The 18,676-nt window shown below is 40.1% G+C and overlaps 1 protein-coding gene across 1 annotated transcript; it reads right to left on the bottom strand.

Annotated features, from left to right (window-relative positions):
* Nucleotides 1–8,954: 8,954 nt before the first annotated feature.
* LOC133796013 (secreted RxLR effector protein 161-like) lies at nt 8,955–9,410 on the bottom strand. The gene has a single exon (XM_062233495.1). It carries the CDS (start codon nt 9,408–9,410, stop codon nt 8,955–8,957), a length of 456 nt encoding a protein of 151 aa, XP_062089479.1.
* Nucleotides 9,411–18,676: the final 9,266 nt, after the last annotated feature.

The raw sequence follows: 18,676 nt of genomic DNA, 5'->3' as shown, positions 1-18,676 counted from the left end.
AATGAATACATTAATCGTCTATGAAGCATATGATCATTGCTTATAATTAACTGGATATTTATTATGCCTTGTGGGGGTTTTCTTGTTGGGCCTCAGCTCACGGGTGCTCTATGGAGCAGGTAAGGGCAAAGAAAAACTGGACCATCCATGAGTTTGAGAGCTCTAGGGGTGGCATGTACATACTCAGTCTGCTCGGCCACCACAGTTGAGATATTTTTTAGGAACGTGGAGTTCAATTTGTTTTGTGATTTTGTTAACCTATATTTTGATTTAAAACCTTTGGGATCTCTGGTCAATGTTCAAGCCCTTTTAATGAAAAGTTTGACTTCATTGATCAAAATTTTTAATACCAAAACCAATGCTTAACAAGAACTACACTTTTGAGTCCAAATGACTCGCTTAATGAGTTAAGCATTATTTTTGACACACAGTGTAACGTTTTTGGATTGGAGGTTACATTATTTTTTGAATTGATATCTTATAAAGCATTTTACATCATGGAAATCTTACTTTGAATTTTGCCGTTACCTTGGAAAATTAATCTTTTCACATGGCATGTATGTCATGAAAGAATTCTGACTGTTGTTTCCTTGCACCAAGTACCACGTGTTTCATAATTTTTTTTATTGTAGTTGGTATTATGATGATGATGTGCATGCTTTATTTCTTTATCCAGTCTGCTTCTCGAATATGGAAATTGAATGATTGGCGGCCATCGATATAGAGTTGTGCCTTTTGGACATTTGGAGTCTTTATCAATCAACTTGAGTTCTTCTAAGTTGTGTACTTTTATTGTCTTGGCTTGGAGTAACTACAATAAAATAAGAAAGAGTTAATCTTTGTCAATCGATACATTATTCTCTCTCTATGCTTATGCAGTGTCCAAAATTACTAATGGAGTCCTTATCAATCAACTAGAGTGTGTGAATTGAATTATTGTAAATTATATTATTATATCATTGAATATGCCTAATTATGTGCATTAAATGTGTTTAAAGGCTCACTTTTAATAAAAGATGGCATTTTCGTAATTTTGACATGTTAAGGGTATATTTGTAAAGATTATGTGCTATGTGTATTGTGACCACATTATTATGTGGATATGTGTTATTTTCGTCAAGAGTGGATCCCTTTCAAGCGATAATAGCAAAACTGTCACAATTGGGAAAATACCTGGCTCAAGCCAAGCCTACGGGTATTATTGGAATTTTCCCACTTTGAGGATATTGGTGGAATAAAATTAGTAAGTGGAATATTTTATGGTTAGTGGACATTAGTGAATAATTATAAACTAGAGGGGGTAATTATCAATAGTGGTGAGATTACTATTTTTTCCACTGAGAATAATAAGAAGGGACTTGAAAGGGAGGGGTATTATGGTCTTTTGGGTGTAGATTTAGTGGAAAAAATAATAAGAACTCTCAGCCCCTTATTTCTCATTCACGTTACTGATAAGACTAGACCGATATTGACAGTAGATAGGATACTGTCAATATCGGCCCAGTCCGATGTAACAAATACATCCGATCTTTTCTACTTTGCTAATGTTCTGGAAAGAACATAACATTGCAATGTGTAAGTTGATCATATCGTAGATTGGCAAGTCAGTGTAAATCATGTGCATTGACTAATCTTACGACTAACTTATGTTTGAACATATAATCTGTTGACCACGATTTTGGCCAACGACGAGTAGACGTCAAAACTACAATGAACCTTCAAGAGAAAAATACGACACAGATAATTTTATAGTGGTTCAGCCCCAATTTATTGGTAATAGCCTAATCTACTTGGAGTTGTGATATATATCCTACACTTAAGATCAGATGAACTTGAGCCAACTGAGTTTCTTAAGTGTAAGTAGAAATATACATAGTTTCTCTCTCTAAACTCTCTTAGAAAATGCCCCAAGAATACCCCAAGTAACAGTCCCAAAGTCTCCAAAATAGAAAGTTTTTCTCAGTTTAAAAGATCCGCCCCCCAAAATGATGCCATGAGCCATTTATTTATAGGCTCATGGATCGTACATCAGATATTCCCTTTGACCGGGTCCTTTATGTTACTCTCACAATATTTAATTAATAATAACATCTAAAATATAATAATATGCGATTCTTTGGGATAATATGAGAGATTCCCGCGCAGGTATGACCGATTCTAGCTGAAGCTGTTACTGGGATCTCTTGCGTAGCAATGATCTGTTTAGTCGGTCCACATCACACCCAGAAGGAAAACTGGAGGGCGAAAACACTTCACCGGTTGGCTAAACCCTTACTGGTCGGCCAAGACAAGTGACTGGTCGGCCAAACACCTGACTAGTCGGACAAGCACATGATTGGTCGGTCAAGCACCTGACTGGTCGGACAAGCACCTGACTGGTTGGACAAACACCTGACTGGTCGGACAAGCACCTGACTGGTCGGACAAGCACCTGACTGGTCGGTCATGACACTTGATTGGTTAGTCAAAAATCTTCACCGGTCTGATAGAAATTCTATCAGATCGGTCAGATCACTTTATCACAACTCTGAAGAGCCAACACATTTATTGACTATTAATGTGCCATTTATTGACCATGCATTGCCACTTGTCGCCTCTGATTTCCACGTCATCGAACTAAAATTTTGGGGATAACATTTGCCCCCTAAGTTTATTATATGATTTACTCGTATGATAAACTTTTCCTCTAGCAAAATGTTTTCGTGGTCATCCAAAAGCTTCCATCCGGGCAGTAACCTTCACTTTTGTAGTAAACCCACGACTTAACTTTTCTGTCCATAAAAACGGCAGTTATCAGTTTCCTATTTCCATTGCTTTTCCGGGCTCACGGGTATAGGATAATCATTGATGTTATCTTGAAGTTTGTTGAACCCTTGAAATTCAACTTTTTGATCTTGTTTGCATAGTTCAAAATGAAGAAAATAGGTTCCCCTTTTAGCCCATCAAACTCATAACCTTGGCCACTTTCAGCTATTTAGACCACTCGGATTCGTGCCTGTTCTTCTCGAACACACCAATCCATATCCTCGGATGCTCGGCCCAGCTGATCGAATGCGCGCTTGCTGCTCGGACCCAGACCCCATCCCTCTTGGACATTCGGACACGCCCTCAACACTGCTCGGTCACTCCATGCCAACCACTCAGATGCCTGGCCTAAACACTCGAACACCGCATCATCCGCTCGGGCACCACACCTGCCACCATCCGCTCGGATGTGCGCATGACGGCTTGGACGCAGACCCCAGGCTGCTCGGACATGCACGCCAGCCGTTCGGATGCTCCTCCAACCGCTCGGTCACTCGCGCTACCCGATCGGACATGCTACCATCTGCTTGGATGCCAGCTCCAAGCGCTTGGACGCAACCCATCCCGCGCAGGCACGCATGCAAACCGCTTAGATGCACCCTCACCTTCCGCTTGGACGCCAAGGCACCACCTTTCGGATGCACGCATGGCTGCTCGGACACACCCCTGCCTTGGACACGCAGCCAACCGATCGGACGCAGCCCCCTAGCTGCTCGGACACCAACCTTTGGACGCGCGCGCGGGCCTACTTAGGCACACTCGACATCCGCTTGGGCGTATGGCATAGCCACTTAAGCCTATGCCTAAAAATTACCCCACCAAAAACCATCAAAGCACCTTGTTTGAATCTCCCAAAATTATTTTGAGAGATTGATTTCTCTCAATCAATCTTGGGGAAAAATTGACTTCTCTTCTCAAAGACATTTTTTCACTATGTAGTATTTACTTTGCATTCATTTGTTTGAGTTTGTTTGATTCATTCCAGGGACTCATCGTAGTTAGTCATGCTCAACAACAGACTACCTGACCAGTAATATATGCTCAGCTGACCAGGGAAGTTGTATCTGCTCTCCCGACTAGGAAAACTTTGCACCTGATCAGCTAAACTTTGTACCTGGCCAGTAGTTTACTCTTTTTTCTTGTGAAGACAATTGTTTCTTAGCAACTTTGTTATTTTTCTCGTACAGCCAAGCTATTGGCATTTATACTTTACTTTTCTTTGTTAACTTGAAACATTCTAAGTCTTTTTAGACTTAAAAAGTTATAAGTTTTTTGTGAATAGTAAAGTCACTATGATGTATGCCTTATATTTTCGCATGAGTACTTAGTTTTCTAACTTTGAAATTCTAGACATTTCATAAGTCTATACTAAGTATACTTTCTCACACTCTTATTGCTCTAACATTTTATGAGCACAATGTTTATTGTCACACAAATATTTGCTTCTAACTTGAAATTTTTAAAAAATTCCAAGTTACTTAAGCTTTGTCAAACAAGTTAGCTTAATGGCCTTTTTGGACTCCGAAAATTTACAAGTCAGCCTAAAAATAGATATCTTAACTCGTGCTCTCATTGCCTGTGTTAAATTACATACCAGTATACCCCATGTGCCCCCCAAATGATCGAGGGTTGAAAGATCCTGGGTCACTCGCTACTTGACCGAATCTGTTCGAGTTGTTAATTGCTTGTGAAACACATAGAATATATTGAAAAATATTCGAACAGTTGAACACTACTTGAATGTATCGACCAGTTGAACACTATTCGAATAATTAACACACATGCACATTTGTAGCAAGAATCGACCACATTGCTCGTAGTCTCTTTTATTACTCATAAATTAAAAAGGACAAAACGTGTCTAATAACGAGTCTTAAACAACAAAAATTGTTCAAAAATAGATGACTGGTCAGCAAATAACCAGCTCATAAACCAAATTTAAATAACAAGTTAAAAAACTTGAAATTAAACTACCACTCTGAAAGCGGTATTTAGAAATAACATATTCGTAGATGCTCGTCGTTCTAGTGGCTCCTGATCCTAGCACTTCCGCTCATGTTGAAGTGTCTCAACATACCTCTCCCTTGCTTTGTTGCTATCCTCAGCCAAGTGTGGACCTCCACATATAGTGTCTAAGGTAAAGTCCACAGGCCCGGGCTGCAAGGGTGGAGATCTTTTACGTTTAAAACCAAGATTGTTGCTGCCTCCTTCTCCTTGGGGTGTCTCTGCCCGGTACTTTCTCAACTTGCCCGACCGGAGAAGAAATTCTATCTCGTCCTTGAGGTGATTGCATTCATTCGTGTCGTGACCATAATCTCCATGGAAACGACAAAACTTATTCATATCTCTCTTCCTCATCTCTTTCCTGATGGGTGGAGGTTTCTTGTAGGGAACCTCTTCATGACTAGCAAGATATATTTCCGCTCGGCTGGCCGAGAGAGTGGTGTAATTAGTGAACTGAGGCTCATACTTGGTTGGCTTTTCATTTGAACTCAACTTTGCTTTCTTTTCCTCATGGTGGTCAGACTCGTTATTTCCACGTTTCTTTCCACCATCCTTAGGAGAGTCAGTTGATCCGCCTGGATTGTTTATGCCATTCTCCTCTTTCTCGATCGCATCATCCAATTTCATATACTTGTCTACTCGGTCAAGAGATTGTTTAAGTGTTGAAATTGGATTTCTATGTATGCTATCCCACAAAGGGCTCCGATAAGTTATCCCAGCGGATATGGCAACCATCTTCCCCTCGTCTCCTACAACAATTGCTCTATTGGCTTCTCTCATGAATCTCTGTATATAATTGTTTAAAGACTCATCTTTTGCTTGTTTGATATCTGCCAAGTGGTTGGCATAAACTGGTGGGGTCCGGGCAGTGTTGAATTGTCTACAAAACTCTTTCCCAAATGCTTCCCAAGAGGTTATGGAGTTCGGCTTAAGCTTCCAATACCATTCCCGGGCGGTATCTGACAAAGTAGACAAGAAAACTCTACACCGATAATCATCACTTACTTCGAGCAATTCCATCTGGTCCTCAAACTTCTCAACATGTCTGATGGTATCTGCCTTTTCTATATATACTGGCAGAAGCGGTGCTTTACATTTTGTCGGTGGCTGGGCTGCTCTAATCCGGGCACAAAATGGGCTACCACTCCGGTGGTCTATTGCATCTATCCCGGAAGGTCATTTTGACAAACCTTGTACTGTAGCTGTTAGCACGTTAAGCTGGGCTTGGATGGCTGGTGCAACTGATGAAGTTCCAAGGTCGTGACCGCCTGGTCGGACATTACCATCTAGTGCACTGTCGTCAAGTATTTCTACTTGACTGGCAGGGCAGTTCAGATTTTGCCCTTCGACCGGGACGATCCTCCTTTTGTTGGTGATAACATCCCTTAGATCCTTCCGGAAAGCATGCTCTCTTGCCCGATCGAACACCGTACTCTTCGATTTTCCAGAGGGCTTACTACGCAGGACTTGCTCTCTCCTACTATGCTGCTGGGCGGGGTGCAGTGAAGGCTTTTCGATACGTCCCGGGCAGTCTTTTCCTCCTTGTTGGTCATTGCCCTCCTTTTCCTTTGACTGGTTGGTGTGGTGACTATCAGCCTCATCACGACCATGCCCATCTTTGAATTGTGAAGTCCTCTTATCTCGAGGAGTCCTGGTCTGATCCTGTATGGGTGGAGTCCTTTTACTGCCCAATCGGTGACTTCCTTATCTCGAAGTTTCTGATCGTTGGCTCCTGGAGGGAGTTCTAGAGTTCTCCCTCTGTGTTGATGCAGTTCTAGAGTGGACCCCATCATCTTCTCGACCAGGGGGGTTACTCCGGCTTCTGTCCGGTCCACGAGAATTGGCTCTGTCAGTGGTCCTCCGATCAGCATTATTATTTCTTGCTCCCTAGGAGGCTGCTCGTGTCGCGGCTTGAGCATTGTCTTGGGCCAAATCGGGTAGCTGCTTCTAGAGCAAGTGCTGCTTCATGATATCTTCGGTCGAATTCCTCCTGTCGCTGTCTGAGCTCTTCGCTTCTGGCCTCCATATCGCGCCTTTGCTGCTCTAACACAGCTCTCTGCTTGGCCATCTTTTCAGCGAAAGACTCCTGCCAAGCATTGAATTGCATCATCTCCTCTTGGAAAATGCCTATGGCTTCCTAGAGTTGTTCAACTTCTGGAGTGGTCTCCTCAAGAAATACCCTGGGCTCAGTCTCTGGGTTCTGCGGTCCAGGATCTTCTGATCTAGCAGGCTCTTTTGACGTGCCTGACTTTTTGGATGCCACATTGGTAATCTTGGGTGCCATTTCGATATGATAGTCATGTGTTTCTTCTCTTCAGGCTCTCAATGAAAGCACCAAAATGTTGACCACAATTTTGGCCAACGACGAGTAGACGTCAAAACTACAATGAACCTTCAAGAGAAAAATACGACACAGATAATTTTATAGTGGTTCAACCCTAATTTATTGGTAATAGCCTAATCCACTTGGAGTTGTGATATATATCCTACACTTAAGATCAGATGAACTTGAGCCAACTGAGTTTCTTAAGTGTAAGTAGAAAAATACATAGTTTCTCTCTCTAAACTCTCTTAGAAAATGCCCCAAGAATACTCCAAGTAACAGTCCCAAAGTCTCCAAAATAGAGAGTTTTTCTCAATTTAAAAGATCTGCCCCCCAAAATGATGCCATGAGCCATTTATTTATAGGCTCATGGATCGTACATCAGATATTCCCTTTGACCGGGTCCTTTCTGTTACTCTCACAATATTTAATTAATAATAACATCTAAAATACAACAATATGCGATTCTTTGGGATAATATGAGAGATTCCCGCGCAGGTATGACCGATTCTAGCTGAAGCCGTTACTGGGATCTCTTGCGTAGCAATGATCTGTTTAGAGGTCCACATCACACCCAGAAGGAAAACTGGAGGGCCAAAACACTTCATCGGTTGGCCAAACCCTCACTGGTCGGCCAAGACAAGTGGCTGGTCGGCCAAACACCTGACTGGTCGGACAAGCACCTGACTGGTCGGTCAAGCACCTGACTGGTCGGACAAGCACCTGACTGGTCGGTCATGACACTTGACTGGTTAGTCAAAAATCTTCACCGGTCTGACAGAAATTCTATTAGATCGGTCAGATCACTTTATCACAACTCCGAAGAGCCAACACATTTATTGACTATTAATGTGCCATTTACTGACCATGCATTGCCACTTGTCGCCTCTGATTGCCACATCATCGAACTGAAATTTTGGGGGTAACATAATCATATTTATATTCCACTGTGATTACATCACTATAAATACAATTAGCTATATGCTCGGGATTTAATAGAAGTTTATATTAAACAAATAATCATGAAAATCAAACATGTGAGAAAAGTGATTGACCAAGTCAAAAAATGATTTCTATTCTTTTATTGATAATAAAATGAGATTACAAAGAAATTGGGTTTTAATTAGGGCATAAAACCCCAACATTGTAAACCCCTATTTTTGGAATCCCATGTATAGAATCAACTTTTTAATGAAAATAACTATTTTCATTATCAATATCTTTTAACCACAATCCGTTAATTGACCTTAGTAACACATTTATGTCCAAAGGACTTGATTAGCAAGTCCTACACTATTTAAAATACACAATGTAATGGTATTGGCTATCCAGGGCATTACAAACATTCACTCACTTGGTCTACATTTAAACTAAAGGACCACTTAAGCCCAATGATTGTCCTTGTTAGGCAACAAACACATGAATCATAGGATAGGTCCTCTTTTATGACGAGTATTATCTTCCATGTATCACAATGTATTTATTACTCAACAATATACTTTATGTGGCGATGTAATTTAATGAACCCTATGTTTATTTAGGTCCTATGAAGATAAAAATTTCTTAAATAAAATTAAATTGCGCATAAATATGAGAAAACATTAAAATAAGAGTTTCTTTGATAATAACTTCAATTGTACAATAAAAACTACATAAGGGAACCAAGTCCCATGTTCACTATATGATCCTTGAATTTATGAGGTGGCAAGCCTTTCATCAAAGGATCAGCTATCATCAATTCAGAGCTTATGTGTTGAATGACCACTTTATTTTCTTTAACATGTTCTCTAACAGTTAAGTACTTAATATCGATGTGGTTGCTTCAACTACCACTTTTGTTGTTCTTGGCCATGAATACAGTAGCTGAATTGTCACAGAACATTTTCAATGGCCTAGAAATAGAATCTACAACTTTAAGGCCTGAAATGAAACTCTTTAGCCATACACCATGCGATGTTGCCTCAAAACAAGAAACAAACTCGGCCTCCATAGTAGAAATAGCGGTCCTCCATGACACTACTCCATCGGCAAACATAAACATGTAACTAGAGGTTGATTTACGTGACTCAACACAACCAGTAAAGTCTGAAACTGAGTAGCCAACTACTTCCAGATTTTTGGTTCTTCTAAATATCAGTTTGTAATCCTTAGTACCTTGGAGGTACCTCATCACTTTCTTTGTAGCTCTCCAGTGGTCTAATCCCGGGTTACTCTTGTATCTTCCTAACATTCCGACAACAAATGCAATGTCAGGTCTTGTGCACACTTGAGCATACATTCAGCTTCCAATAGCAGAAGCATAGGGGATTTTCTTCATTTCTTTCATTTTAAAATCATTCTTTGGAATTTGGCTCAAATTTAATTTATCACCCTTAACAATAGGAGCAACACTTGGTGAACAATCCTTCATCTGAAATCTTTCCAAAACTTTGTTGATGTATGCTTCTTGAGATAAACCTAAGATACCTCGATGTCTATCTCAATGGATCTTAATGCCAATGACATAAGATGCATCACGCATATCCTTCATCTCAAAGTTCTTTGAGAGGAAATGTTTCACCTCATGGAGAAAACATTTATCATTGGTTGCATGTAGAATATCATCCTCATATAAAATAAAAAAACAAATCTTACCCCCATTGATCTCCTGCTATATACATTGATCCATGACATTCTCTTCAAATCCAAAGGAAGAGATGACATCATGGAATTTTAAATACCATTGGTGGGACACTTGTATTAATCCATAGATGGACTTCTTAAGCTTTCATACCAAATGTTCACCATCACTAGAGGAAAATCCTTCTGGTTGTTTCATGTATACCTCCTCCTACTCTAGGTCACCATTCAGGACAGCAGTTTTCACATCCATTTGTTGTAGCTCTAAATCAAAATGAGCGACTAATGCCAAGATTACTCTAATGGAATCTTTTTTAGAAACAGGAGAAAAAGTCTCCGTGTAATCAAGTCCTTCTTTTTGAGTGAATCCCTTAGCAACGAGTCTTTCTTTATGTCTCTCAATGTTGCCTAATGAGTCTTTTTTTTGAAGACCCATTTACACCCAATGGCCCTTGCCCCATTAGGCAACTCAACAAGATCCCAGACTTCGTTGCTCTTCATAGATTTTATTTCTTTATTCATGGCATTGTACTATAGTATTTATTCTTCGCTATCTGTGGCTTGTGAAAACGTTTCTGGATCATTTTCTTGCAAATAGACAATGTAGTCACTAGGAATTGTTGGTTTTGTCCTTTTAGTGGATCTTCTTAATACTACACCAGCGGGCTCTTGGGGAGCAGGCGATCCAGCTGGTTGTTCATCAACTGTAGGTAATTCGTGAACAACTTGATCCATTAGAACTTCATCACAGACTTGTAGATTTTCAATGACTTGTTGTGGTTGTTCAACATTCGTTTGAGCTTAAGGGATGTTTTGAACCACTATCAATCTTGAACCTGAGGTGGAAGGTTCTAAATGATCTATCTCAGGATTTGAGTCATTTGATTGATCACTCCCACTAATCAAGTCATTTTCAATAAATTTTTCATTTTTTGATTCCACAATCCTAGTACTATGTGATGGACAATAGAATTTGTAACCTTGGACCTTTTGACATATCCAATGAAATACCCACTAATGGTCCTAGGGTCTAGTTTCTTTTCTTGTGGATTATAGACCCTAACTTCAGACGGGCATCCCCAAACGTGTACATGTTGCAAACTCGGTTTCCAACCTTGAGACATCCTTGGTTAGAACACGGTTTAATATGTACACAGCCGTTTTTAAGGAAAAAGAGCCAACCCTTCTATTCCTCTCCTGAGCTTGAGCTTAGAGCTTTAGTCCACAAGGATTTAGGAAGTTTGGAGTTGCTGCTAAGCATACTCTACACCATGTCCAATAATTTGTGGTTTCTTCTTTCTGTAACACCATTTTGGTCGAGTGTATCGTGCATGGTGTATTGGGCAACGATCCCATTTTCTTCAAGAAACCTCGCAAACGGACTAGGTGCTTGTCCATCCTCAGTGTATCTACCATAATATTCTCCACCTCTATCTGATCTCACTATCTTAATTTTCCTATTGCATTGTTTCTCTACTTCAGCTTTAAATGTCTTAAAGACATCCAATGCTTCACTTTTGTTATGAATTAAGTAGAGATACATGTAACATGAGTAATCATCTATAAAGGAGACGAAGTATTTCTGACCATATGCGTCCATATCTGGAGTACATATATCTGTATGTATGATTTCTAATAATTCAGAACTCCTATGGACACCACTTTTCTTAGGCTTGTTGGTATGCTTTCCCTTAATGCAATCCACACAAGTATTAAACTTAGTAAAATCTAAGGTATGAAGTACACATCCTTTACTAACATCTTAATCCTATCAATGGAAATATGTCCTAATTTTTGGTGCCATAATGTAGAGGAATCCTCGTTAATAACACATATTTTATTGTCAGTGTGAACATGCATAACATTATGAATGGTATCATTTTGTAAATTAATGCAGTGAAGACCGTCAGACAAAATACAATTTCCAACACATTTATATTTATATAATAAATTAAAAGATTTGTCTGAAAATGTAAAGGAATAACAAAAGGTACAAGCCTTGAAACTGAAATCAATTTTCTAGAAAAAATTGGAAGAGAAAAGGTATTTTCTAACTTTGAAATAAAACCACTACTTAAAACTAAATTGCATGTTCCTACAGCCTCCACATGCGAGCTTATCTTGTTTCCGGATAAGATGTTTTGCTCACTTCCCACTGGCTTCCTTAGGTTTTGTAAACCCTGCAAGGAATTTGAAATGTAAATTGTTGATCCAGAATTAATCCACCATGTGTTAATATTAACATTAGCCATATTAGATTCATAACATACAAAAGAAATTGGATTACCTTCCTTCTTCATCCACTACTTAAACTTGACGCATTCCTTCTTCACATGTCCTTTCTTTTTACAGAAAAAACACTTGTTGGAATCCTTATTTATGTCATCTTGGGGAGCTATTTTTTTTTTCCCCTTGTCCTTCTTGGATGGACCTTTAGGCTTTCCCTAAGTTGCCATGTGAGTGCTTTCTCCTTGCTCCATCAACAACCTTCTTTCTTCTTGTACACACATGTTTATCAGTTCATTGATACTCCTGATGTGTGTCGCATACCACAACAGATTTAACAATTATTTTTCTTTCAATACTTCCAATTATTTTAATATAATAGTAAGCATAGGTCGAACCCACGAGGACTATCGTTCACTTTATTATTCAATAATTATCACCAAGACTTAAATGGGGGACTTAGATTTTGAACTCAAAATTAAATAACATAAACTAGAAAGAAAATAAAGATTGATATTACGATATTAAGAAACAGTTAAAGTTTAATCTCCACCCTCAACAATCATTCCCAATCATTAATAATAAATACAATTCTAATTTCTCAATTAAACTATTAACTTCGCAGATAACGCTGAAGCAAACAATTATCCCAATCTCCCTATTACAAGTTATCAAGGCGAAGCGCTCAATAATTAACTCTTTTAGCCAAGCAATAATTCTATGAAGCATACAATCTATTTAACTTAGGTAAGGCATTAGACAAGTTAATCTAGGCAATAAATTAATGAAGCATATAATTCATTTAACCTAGGTTCTATTTTTCATCACAATCAACAATTCTTTTGACATTACTATCGGTTGCAATTTATCACATACACTTAGAATCCTAAACTATCAGGTGAGTAGTAATTCTAAGATGAAAATTGAACAATGTAAAACCTTAATTCGTTGGCCACCTAAAAAGAAATCACAAAATTCATAACATTCAATTGGAAAAATAGAAACAATTTAATATAGAGAGAAATTAAAGAATAATACTCATTATCAACAAACAAGAATTCATGTCCTGGGTTTGTGAATTAAATCTTAACCTAAAAAGAACCTACTCCATAATAGCAATCATAATCACAAACATAATTATAATTAAAATTAAAGAGATTAAGGGAAGAAAAGAAACTAGATTGATAAACAATAGTGTTGTAGTCTTCTCTCCAGCTCTTTCTGAGTCTTTTTCTCTCAAAAAACCGTAATAAAACTTAATTTCATATTAACCCTAAAATTCTTTTATAGTCCCCTTTAAATTACATTTAAAATCTAATTAAAAATATGAAAACAACGTCGCAGGCTGTGGCCTGAATTTGTGTGTGTCGTGGCCTAAAACGGAATATAAGCAAAACTGGCCACGCAGGCCGCGGCTTGAAGAATCTGGGTAGCGGCCCAACTTCACTTTTCTACACAGCAAGCAGCGGCCTACTTTTTCTGGGCAGTGGCCTGACTGGAACATGCAACCTATAACGTCAATTCCAATTAAAGTGTCGCGGCCTAGCTTCAATTTCTTCAATTCTTGAACTTAGAGAGCTTGTAAGCTGCCGCCACTTCAACACTTTATTCCCAAAAGCCTAGAATGCTCCTAAAACTTCATTTTAACCTCATCTCAGCGAGTCTTTTTCAACCTATGATTCATAAACTACAATTTCCATCAAAATGTCAGATTTATCATCATAATATGAAATGTAGAAAATATGTTGTAGACTCACGAAACTAAGTTAAAACTACTAAAAAATGCTATCATAACACCATCCAAGCATGGAAAAACTTATCTAATATTAATACAGAAATGACCTTATCAAATTCCTCCACACATGAATTTTGCTAGTCCCTTAGCAAAACACTAAAATAACAAAAATAAAAATAAAAATAACACAAACTAATCTAGATTCACTAGACAAAGGTCTTGTCTAAAAGCTTGAATGTCTCTGAGAATCACACAAATAAGTTGTTGACGCAGTTTTTTTCGCCAGCAATGTATTGAAGAAATAATAAGGTTGAATTAGTGCTTAGTAATAAACCGAAAATATGAAATGAATTCACAAGAACACAAGTATTTTTACGTGGTTTAGTGGTTAAAAATCCACCCAGTCCACGAGTCTATATTATTGTTGTTTCTTTCTCTATTTTGGTAGAGTTTCAGTATTACAGAATAATCGTCCCTTTCCCTGTCCAATATTCTCAGTATTTATAGAGAAATTCCATTGACCACTTTGGGTAAACCACATGAGTCAATCACGGATTTACAGATTTATTACATTTAATACAAACAATTCCCATTTATATTGGGATATGATTTGATCATAAAATAAATGGTCTCCTAATATCTAGGACATTAAATATGACAGGTTGGTCATAACTAATCGTATAAAAGTACCCAAGTCTTTAGGGATCCGCGAGTACGCGGTATATTTGAATTATTCCGAGCAGGATATCTCTCCAAGCTCGTACTTCGGCAATCGTTTGAATATCATGAGCTCGTGCTTCATAACCTTCAATTCTATAGCTCAGGTTAAACCCAGGATGCCTAACACCAAAGTTGCTTACGTGGATAATAAACAGATCATTTTCTTGGTTATTTCTCCGTGTATTTATTTGTCAGTTGTACCCGAGCTGAATGAAGGACTCATTCTGAAATCAAGGTACAACATTTGCCCCCCAAGTACTTACTCATGGTTCATGTCAACACCTTCTGTACTACACAGTAGGGAATTTTAGACTTCTGTTGCATTAAACCATGTCTGTCCACTACTCAAGTACTTGACACGTGGTACATCACAATTGGTGTATGTTCGAGTTTCGAGGATTACAATAATTGTCTTGTCACCTTTTTGCTGTCATTTTGTCTTTTGAACCATAGCCCTTGGATTTTGTACTGACCAAATCAGATGGCCCAAATTAATTTATGTCGTTTACGTATTGTTATCCCCAAAATTTGAAAATGATGACGTGGCAATAAAAGTGACAAGTGGCAAGAAATGGCTGAGTCAAAGCTTTTAGATTAATCTGGTGATATTATTATATGAAAATTGCTTATCTGGCTTGGAAGTGATTTGTCCGACCGGAAACGATACTTGACTGACCAGTCACCTACTCCGGCCGACCAGATAGGTGTTTGGCCGACCGGTGGAGTGCATGGCCGATTAGTCAAGTGCTTGATCGACCGGTGAAGTGCTTGGCCGACCAGTGAGGTGCATGGCCGACCAGTCAGCTATTTTGGCCAACCAGTCAAGTGTTTTGGCCGACAAGTTTTCCTTCAAGGAGTGAAGTTGACCGATTAAACAGATTATTGTTATGCAAGCGAAATTCCAGCAATGACTTCGTCTAGAATCAGTCGTGCCTACGCAAGAATCTCTCAGATTATCCCAAAGAAGTCACATATTGTTGTATTTTAAATGTTACTATTAATTAAATATTGTGAGAGTGGCAGAGATATCCCGATGATCAGGGATTTCGGTTTGTACGATCCTGGGCCTATAAATACAGTGCTCATGGCATCATGGAGGGATTCGAAATCTGATTTCCCTAAGAGAGTATTTGTATTCTGAGAGAAATATTGTATTCTTTTAATTTACACTGAAGAAACTCAGTTGACTCAGGTTCATCTAATCTTTAGTGCAGATCCATAAATCATAACTCTAAGTGGATTAGGCTATTACCAACATATTGGGGCTGAACCACTATAAAAATTGTCAGTGTCATTTTTTCTCTTGAAGGTTTAGTGTAGTTTTGACGTCTACTCGTCGTTGGCCAAAACCGTGGTCAACACGTATAAATAGGGTAGGAAATTTTCAGGGTTCACCACCTTTCATTTGAAATCTTTATACATCTTCTCTCTTCTGCATTTCCAAACCCTTCTTCTTTCTCAGAAAAACCCAAAAGTCGTTTGTTGCAAAAACCTTCAAAAACCCAGTTACTCAGGAGTTTTCCAGGAACTCTCCCCTGCAAATTCTACTTCTTTTATCGAAGAACACACTGTAAGTCTTTCGGTTTTGAAGAAAATTTTCTTTTACTGGTCTCTTTTTTTTATCATGCTCATTCGCACTTCACCGTAGTCAATATTAGGCCATTCCCCAGATATTCTTAGAAAATAGGATTCAACTTAGATTCAATGAGTAGGTCCTAAAATATCCTTAGGACTACGACATTCATAAGATTGGGTAATTTCTGGGTAAAGTTGGGTAATTCAAGGGGAATTTAGAAAATACCCATTCGGGATATAGAAGATGAAAAGTTTTTAGGGTCCAAACTAGGTTGCTTATGGGTCACGCTTCTTGGATGGTTTTGCACTAAACCGCCTCCCAAGGAGAGTAGTGGCCAGATTTTCTGACACACAGATCCCTAAATATCAGAGGTCTGTTAGGAAACCGAGGTGCGTAGCATAAGGTAGCGCATGGCATCACGCGACGCGGCTGAGGCCAACTCCTCTCGCGTATCCAAAGTACACCATTTCCCTCCGTACTTCTACGCTATGACCTTTAAAACTCTTAGGTCGCCCCCTAATTAGGTTGTTCTGTTCGTTAGGTGATCTGATGGCTCTCAAGAAGAACGCACCAAAGAAGAATGCACCTAGCTCATTCTCTCAACAAAAGCAAAAGGGGAAGGAGGTCGCCCCTAAGTCTTCCATTCCCCACTTCGGTCCAGTGGTGGAAAAGGAAGTAGTGGTGGACCCTAACGCCTACTTCGAGGCGAAAAGAATCTTCTCCAAGATCACGACCTAGGGGAGGGTAAACAAGATTATGCTGAGCCACAACATCGAGGTCGAGATCGAAGTCCTCATTGCCCGACCCGCCTTTGAAGGGGAACGGAGTTGCTCCCCTCTCCAGGATGATTTCGCAGTCTGGAGTGACGAACACTTGAAGGCGGGTGCCTTCCTTCCCTTGTACTTGTATTAACTGAATTTATTTTTCGTGCAGCCATATTCATGAGAATAGCGAAGTCCGTGACCCTTGGGGGTCAATTCGAGAAATTATCTGGGCTTCCCCCCAGTGAGAAGGATTGCCGCCAGATCGTGAATGACGTCATGATGCTGGAATGCCAATTGATTGGTGAAGGCCAGACGTTGGCCTTACAGACCCGGGCTACCCTTTAAGTAATCTGCGAGCTCCCCCCTCCCAAGAAGAGGCCTTGCCGGCCATCGACGGCGAGGACGAGGAAGAAGACGACGTGCCTCTTGTGCGAAAGAGGCAGGTTCCCAAGGCTGTTCGGGAACCTGATTTAGAGCGAGTTGCGTCAGGGGCAGCAGCTGGCCCCTCCGGCCAAGGTAACCCATATTCTTATAGGGAACTAGATAGGGATGTGGCCGATTTTAGGTTAATTAGATTTAACCCAAATCAGCTTGTTCATCGTCATCCATATAACCCAGACCGTAATATCACCCTGCCCCAGTGTGTAGACCACTTGGTGGTGCGTCATGACAATAGTTACCCTAAGGGCACCATTGTTCTAGATAACACCTTAAATTTTAAGTCCGCCATCTTTGAGGAGTATGGGACCAATCATAGGAGTTGGCCTTCTCTGCTCCAGGGCGCCTTTGCCTTGGATTTAGGTAGTATGTAGATGAGTCCAGCCCTGAGGTGGAACCGGAGCCTGAACCTCCTAGGATCCAAGAAATATTAGTCGTAGACTCTCCTTCTCCTCCAATAGTCCCAAGGCCGAAGGTCGTGATAATAGACTCATCCACCAGCCTGAAGGGTAGGACATTTATTTATTTTCTTTTTGTATGTTTTTTACTTTACTTGTGAACTAATTCCCTTTTTGTTCTTTTCAGGTGACGCAATGGATCAACCAGGAGCTTTTGACCTCCATACGACTTTCCAGGCCGGGAAAGCCGGCTCAGGCCCTGTCGTGAAGAGGCCCCATTATACAAAGAAAGCCCCTCCAGCAGCAGGAAATGCCTCAAATCCCCTGCTAAGGGGAAAGGCACGAGCTCGATAGCTACGACGTCTACTATCACTAAGAGGAGGATTCCTCCTCCACCTCATCCACCTCGGTTCACACCTTCCATGGATCAAATAATACAAGCTGATCCTCCAGTTTCTCCTGACCCAATTGCGACCATCCGCATACCAGTGGATCCCCAGGATCTAGAGAAGATCCCTGAAGATTTTCGGAGGATCATGTATGAGACGGTGAGCCACATGGTGGGGCATGCTTATAAGGCCAGCTTGAGGGACTTGATGACAATTGAGGAGTGGAGCCCAAAAAACATCCTGGAGTCAGCCTTGGGGATGATCCTCATAGTAAGTTATCATTCCTTGGTGACATTTTTATCTTTATCTTGTCAAACGATACATCTAACTTGCGCTGTTATTTTGTAGTCTGCCCTGGCTCAACACCGTAGCATAGCCCGGGCTAGAGCTAGAAATGATGAGCTCCAAGCTGAAATCAATGCCGCCAAGAATGCCCTGACTGCTGCTCAAGAAGGTGAGCAGGCCGCCAAAGCTGCCTTTGCAGCTGCTCAAAATTTTTCCCTCGCCTCGTCTCAGGAAAGTGAGCAGGCTGCAAAGATTTCCATGGCTGCTCTCCAGGCCCAAACTGCCCAGCTCCAGGCCAAGGTTGATAACCAAGGCAAAGTTACTCGAGGCCGAGGTTGCAGTCAAAGAAGAAAAGGCGGCCTCATTGTCCTCCATGGAAGATATGTTGTACCAT

Source organism: Humulus lupulus, chromosome 8, assembly GCF_963169125.1.
Source record: "Humulus lupulus chromosome 8, drHumLupu1.1, whole genome shotgun sequence".
Lineage (NCBI taxonomy): Eukaryota > Viridiplantae > Streptophyta > Magnoliopsida > Rosales > Cannabaceae > Humulus > Humulus lupulus.
This window is presented reverse-complemented; position numbering and strand designations above follow the sequence as displayed.

What these genes read in the sequence shown, in the direction of transcription:
- LOC133796013 (XM_062233495.1), bottom strand. Translation starts at nt 9,410, where the DNA reads ATGTATGCTCAAGTGTGCACAAGACCTGACATTGCATTTGTTGTCGGA.